The 6,966-nt window shown below is 33.1% G+C and overlaps 1 protein-coding gene across 3 annotated transcripts in view; it reads left to right on the plus strand.

Annotated features, from left to right (window-relative positions):
• The window catches only part of LOC126278983 (receptor-type guanylate cyclase Gyc76C-like), a 638,621-nt gene extending 632,911 nt beyond the window's left edge, over positions 1-5,710 (plus strand). For all 3 annotated transcript variants that reach the window (XM_049979308.1, XM_049979299.1, XM_049979290.1), the window contains exon 21: positions 752-5,710. In XM_049979308.1, the coding sequence (XP_049835265.1) occupies positions 752-1,798 (1,047 nt within the window). In that variant the 3' untranslated portion in view covers positions 1,799-5,710. The remainder of the gene's footprint in view (positions 1-751) is intronic.
• The last annotated feature ends 1,256 nt before the right edge of the window (positions 5,711-6,966 follow it).

The raw sequence follows: 6,966 nt of genomic DNA on the forward strand, positions 1-6,966 counted from the left end.
CCCCTTCACTTCTTTTGCTGATGCAATAAGGTTCCACTTCAACAAAAAAAAAAAAAATTCAGAAAGTCAGATTTCCTAATAGATTTTGTTGAATCACTCATAATGAGATAAAAGTAAACATCAGATGAATGTTGCTTTTACGATGTGTGATGGTTATTCCAAAGTTCATTCTGATCAGTTCAGTTCAGTTCAGTTCAGTTCAGTTCAGTTCAGTTCAGCTGGGGCTTCAGTTGCTATCATGTTCCTCTACCAGAATAGCCAGTCACATCTTTTTGTCTCTATTCTGATAATGTACTCCATTATGTCTCTAGCAGACAGTGCCTAGTGGTCCTTCAATAAATCCTAATTCATTGTCCAATAAATCCAGTAATAAATTAAGCAGGAGATGTGAAGCATATTCTTTCAGGCTTGAGATTACATTATGTTGTATTTGATTTGCTATTGCACACACATGACCAAACAGTGCAGAAGGTAGCCTCTGAAATGACTCTTTCATTAAATAAAATACAAAGAGAGACTTCCCAAAGATTGTGATGACCTTTATTGCAGTATAAAATCTCACTTATACATCAAGTTATACACTATAAACAAAGAGAATTTCACTACTTTTTAAGCAACCACCTTTTTTTTTCTTTAAGTGCTTATTTTCACACATTTGGAGTAGGTACATTTGTGTGCTGATGTTGTAATATAAATACATTTATTTTTTTCAAGTAATTTATCTATGACTACATTTGTGACTTTGTTTCAGGTTGATCTTACTGAATTACCACCACTTTTCTGTCGACCGAGGCGTAGCCCTAAGATGAACACAGACTCTCGACAACCTTCAATCTGTGGTGGTTTTGGACCAGGCAGCAGACGTCAGTCCAGTATACCAAGAGAAAATAGCTTAGATGTTGAAAGTGCATCTACTCTTCGTGCCTTTGCAGTATGTAATGCTGCTAATAACTCTAGTCCTGTAGCAAATCATAGCCAGCGCAGTGGGTCAAAACGTGCAGAACTGTCCCCACTCTATATAAATGATGTAAGTGAATCTAGAACTACGTTGAGTGCATCAGCTCTTGAAAGTCAGTCAGTACTCTCAGTGGAGGATTGCAACGAAAACTGTGTTAACAAAACATCAATCAACCAAAGTCAGAGAGCATTATCTACTGTGGAGACTACTAGTGGTAATAAGTTTCTAGAAGATAATAGTCGCAGTACATTCCCCCAGACTCTTAGAGAGGCTAGATCATTAGACCCTCTGCCAGACTATGACTCAACAAATGTTGGGCATCTACAACTGAACTTGCAAGTACCTAAGAGAAGCTCTCGATCTCTTGAAAACTGTGTGGGTTGCAGTGGTAAATTAGTTCCTGCCATGCAGTTCTCCTCAGAGCGCTGCCATGCTGTAAATAACAATTTCCCAAATGGTGATGCTATTCTTCTTTCCCCACAGAGTAACAATGTGTGTGGGGGTAGCAGCACTGATGACATTCAGACACCTCTTCTGCAAAATTTTTCAGATATCGATGAGACTATTACTGTGAAACGTCAGCTGAGAAGAGGGAAAAGTGGGACTGAACCACTTCCTGATTTCCATCCTGATAAACGATGGCGCTCGTTGGAAGAAATGCCAGGAAATGATGCTAATGTTAATGGACATAGTAAGAAAACACTAGCTCGTAATTCGATACGTAGTTGGCTTGCAGGATTGTTCAATGGAAATGGTCTCAGAACAAGTGATGCATCATTGAGAAAAGGCATTCACAGTGGTTATAGTGATCTACAATCAGAAAAAGAAAGCATAGTCTGATAAATTGCCTTCTGCTATTCAGTTTCAGTCTAAGCTGTCAACATGTGTACATATATAACTACCAATAGGTAGTGTAGTATCTTAACATATATACCTCTTAAATGTTGCTAAAATGAATACTGACTATACAAATGCTGGTAATAAAATACTGGCATTGTTTTATTTTTTAATAAATCAAACAAAAAATATAATTTGTAATTTAAAGTAAAGGTGCTCAGAGGCAGTTGTTGTAAGTGTGCCAACACCATCTGCAGGTGAATGTTTAGTTTAAATATAGTGTTATTAATTGCAATAGATTGTTGACCATTACTTTCAGATGCCTTTAAGCACATATTATTTTAAACACGAAAACAAGCAACAAATATTAATTAAACAGACATAATGTCTGCATGGCTGTGAAAATAAATTTTAGTATAAAACATAATTTTAAGGTGCCAAGTACAGTAGATAAATAATTATTTGACATGTTGTACATAAGAGAGATCGTGTGAAAGAGAATGAGTGATCTAAATGTTTTTTGAATTGATTAGAATGTAATACAAATCACACAACACTTTTTTTGTTTGTTTGTAAAAAAAGAACTGAAGACTAAAGGTTGATAAACCTTGACATTTTTAAGAAATATAACAAATGTTTCCTCAGGTATAAAGGCATTTTTTTTTTTTTTTTTTACAAAAACGTTTCTTGTATGTGAAGAACAGCTCCTTTCTGCTATGTGTTGCAATGGACATAAAATTAGCAACAGACCCTGACCAGTTTGTCAATTCACGGAAAAACAGATGAATCACATAGCACTTGCTGTGTCTGTTGATTAAGATCTAGTTAAATTTTGTTGGCAATTTTCAAGGAACACTGTTTTATCCAACAACATTACATACCTATTTCTGTGCTTCAAGTGTCATTTAACTGAAACCCATATGTCTGTTTTCATTGCTCAAAGTGATTCTAAACTTTATTTATCCATTATATTCAAATCTGCTCCAATTATGAAGCATGAGTGGTTTTGTAAATTTCACTACTTCTTTCCATTTTTTGAAACCCCATACCACAAGATGTTCCGAAAAATTTTCAAAATTTTGTACAATGTAAGCTGAATGCTTTTTGTTGTTGTTGTTGTTGTTGTTGTTGTTGTGAAGACATAGTTTTCTATCCTTTCTTTGGTTTATATTACTACCTATCATCTAACTGCACCATTAAGTTATGTCAGAAAATCTTATTGGTGGTCCATCATTTGAAATAGACCCTCACTTATGATTTACTATCTTTGACAATCAACAGTTCTAGATAACACATCTGATGACTGTGTTCTTATGTTGCTATTTTTTACATTACTTTAAGTTATTAAGTTTCAGCTCTGCATCCAGTTTAGCACCTGATGTTAGTTACTTTGAGTGGCAATAATTTTCTAACTAATGCTTCAAAGTTCTCATAAGTTGAGTAAGCATTAAGTGCCAGCCATGTAGATTCAGAGGCCAGTCAGTTTACCAGTTCTTCTGGTGCCCTCATTCCAGGTGCTTACAAATATTTTTTAAAAAATTCATCATTGTGTAAACCATTAAGTCACTGCCAAGTATAAGGTAAAAGTCCACTCAAAAGCACTGTGCCAGTTTCTGCCACAGACTGAACAATGTGTAATTTATGTGGAAACTTCAGAAAAGTTCCATTTAATCAGAGGAACACATACAAATTGTTTAAATACTTTTTAAAATGATGTATCCACTGTTCTGATGTGGCCATTTCACTTTAAATCAGTCTGTACACATACTCCTAACTATTTTATGGTCAAAACTGCTTCCAATGATTGATCACCAAATGTTTAATCTAAATATATTTCTTGTTTTTGCTTATTTATGCACAATAAGGTACATTTCATTATCTTGAGGGTCAACAGCAACAGTAGTAGATATGTTGCAACAGTTGCATGTGATTTTAGCTCTAAGACTAAAAGCTTTTAAAATTAAATCTAAACCTAAAACCAAGTGGTTTGTGAATTTAATTTTCTTAAATCTGATTTCCAGTTTTCTAGGTTAATAATGACTCATATTTGATTAGTGTTTCCTCTAACGTTTGCAGATGTTCTTCCCATGTCTTTGAAGCAACCAGAATACTGTCATCTTATACCATAATTCCATTAATTATGGAATCATAAGCTTTAGAGTCAAATTCTCTACTTCACTCAGTTATAAAATAAATTATGGCTATGCTGTTTTCAGAAGTTCATTCATAATCATATTGTTTTTGCATACCTCCAATCCTCGTAATGATGTTTCCTCTGTGATAAACAGTGAAAAGAAAAAAAAAAGTTTCATGCATCACGTGTCTTCAAAACACCAAATGAGCTATAAATTTTTCATTCTGTTATCTGCCAAATTTTACAGTACACTTAGGAATCATGCAAATAATCAAATCAGGATTCTGGTACTGTGAAATGATTGCCACAGTTTTGTAATTGAACATATGATATTAATCTAGTCATTTATTCTTTGTGTGATGGGTGTATGTAAGAGTACTATGGTACTGTACGAATCTGCAACACAGATCGAAATTCTGAAGCTGTTGTTTAATTTTATATCTGTCGGTATTTATAATCATGCTGTGGATACTTTGGATAACATTTGGTATCACAAATGTATTTCAACTGTCATTTCTCTCAGCACAGTACATTGGGATAATCACACTGACACTGGAAATATCATGAAAATGTGTTGCAGAAGCAATTTCTAGGAAATTGTCATTATCTGTATTTCATTCTGTATCATGTACTTAAACCTGAAGATTTTTGTTAATTATCAGTAGAAGATAAATTAGGTAAATGATATGACTGTTATGGTGTCAGCAAAAAATTGAATTGAATTTTTGGAAAGATTTCACATTTTTAACTGGGGATATATTCTGAAACAGCTTCTCAAACTAAAATCCTCAAAGCACTGTTTAATAATATTTTTGAACAAAATTACTGAAAAAAGTGATGTGCAGCATACTGAATTAATTAAAAAGGCACATATTTATGTTTTCAGAATATTCAGCCTCAAATAAATTTGCATCAGTTGAATTCTTTGGATAACTGAAATGTAAAACATGAACTGATTTTGAATTAGAAACAATTGTGTATCCCATATTTTGTATCTATGAGACTGTGTGCCGACTGTGTAGATACACATTCCTTCATTGAAAATGCCACTCTAAGGACATGAAACGATGCTGGTATTTGTGAATGTGTGTTAGATTTTTGCGAGAATCTGTATTTCATGTATGTTTGTACAGTTAATGAAATTTGTGTGTTAAAAACAGAAAGCATACCTGTGACAGTTGCACTGTGCCTTTTTAAAATGTGTTTGATTCCTTTTAAGTAATCTACTCTGTACCAAATGTTATGCTATTTCCCATCATTTGTGTTGGAAACTGATTGTTAGCCTTTTAAAAAATAACTCAGATCTTCTAAAAAATTGTTAAAATTAATAATTTTGAAACTACCAGACAAATTTTAAGTTATAGGCAAGTTAGAAAATTTTGTAACTGGTGTGCAGTGAGTGATTGTGAAATGATTGATCTTATTTGTTGATAATGTTTTTATAATATTTCATTTTGTGGGTAAATTATAAATAATAATATGTGAAGTGTGTGTATGACAAAGTATAAGCTTTGTGTTTGATTTTATTTATATTTGCACAAAGCTGTTCAATGTTCATCTTTGCACTGTGATAAAGAAAACAGAAGGTAATTTTAGGCTTATAATCAAAAAAATCGTATTTCAATTTGAAAATAATCAGAGAGGTGTAAGATGATTTTTATAGTCAGAGGCCTTAGTGGTTCAAGCATTTCACCATGTTACACAGTACAAATATATTGTAGTTGATGTGTTATATGCTGTTGAGAATCAAAATGCAGAGAAATAAATATTTAAAGCTTTAAGATATTGAGTTTTTCAGATCTGCATTCTGCATTTCACTGAACTGAATAACAGTTGTTTCCTGTTATTATGTTTTTATACAGCCTTTCTTTCCATCCCATAATGTGTAATGACTATAAGATGACAACTGTGACTCTTTTAGTAGTGTAATAATTACAAGTTGTCATCAAAGCCTCATTACTAAAATGAACAGCAAAACATGTATTCACTATTGTCACTGAAAACTTCCTCAAATACTTGTACTAATGTCACTTAAAGTAACTTATGTTCTTCAGCATAACTATAACAGCAGTTAATTGCAATACTGAACACAAAAATAACTGTCAGGGAGGCTTTGGTTCAGATTACATAATAACTCTTTCTGAACTCTATAGACAAGGAGGCAAAGGCATTCAACAAGCTGTCTTACTTAAAGCAACAAATTGGAAGTAATTACCAATTTTTAAAAAAAGTTTCTCTCATTAGCCACTCCTAAATGCCAGATGAATATTAAGATTCAGAAATTCAAAAATCCATTCTGCTACGTGACAAGTTGCAATGTTCATTGTAAAAATACATGCCAAACAGTAGTGTATTGTAAACAGGTTCCTTTTATAGCTGAAGATATTTTCTTTTAAAATTATCAGTGGAAGAGTGTAAATATTAAGCAACCAGTAGAAGGTACACTGTGGTAGTCAAATATAATTGAGGAAGAAGGTGTTTGCTGCTGCTGTCCCCTCCTCCCCCTCTTCCCTCTCCCCCTCTGCTACACCCACACATGGTAGTGGTTTTCCTTTTACTTTACTAGGTTACATTTAGGCAACTTATAAGCAGTATTGTAATAATCCATTCTTAATATCGTGAACATGTTAAGTTTCTAAGAGTTATTCATTTTTCTTTATGTTACTTCCAGTTCCACATTCATGATCATCATCTTGATCATCTGACATAATGAATAAGTTAAGTGCACTTGGACCAGCAGTACAACAGGTAATATGTCAGAGTATCATATCTGACTGTTTTTGAATCTTAATTACTGAATATTTAGTTTCCTAGTGTTTAAAAATTTAAATTTTTTCCTGTATTACTTCAGCCTCTTTTGGGGAACTTGCTAAAACTTAGATAAATATCAATTCCTTGGTAAGGTGCAACAACTGATTCCACTTTCATATTCTCAAACAAATACTCTGTACTCACAGATAATTAATTCTATTTTATAATTGTTGTGATTTGGAAGAGACAGTAACTAATTTTATCTGTCTTGAAGAGTTTCTGAATT

The sequence above is a fragment of the Schistocerca gregaria genome, chromosome 1, assembly GCF_023897955.1.
Source record: "Schistocerca gregaria isolate iqSchGreg1 chromosome 1, iqSchGreg1.2, whole genome shotgun sequence".
Lineage (NCBI taxonomy): Eukaryota > Metazoa > Arthropoda > Insecta > Orthoptera > Acrididae > Schistocerca > Schistocerca gregaria.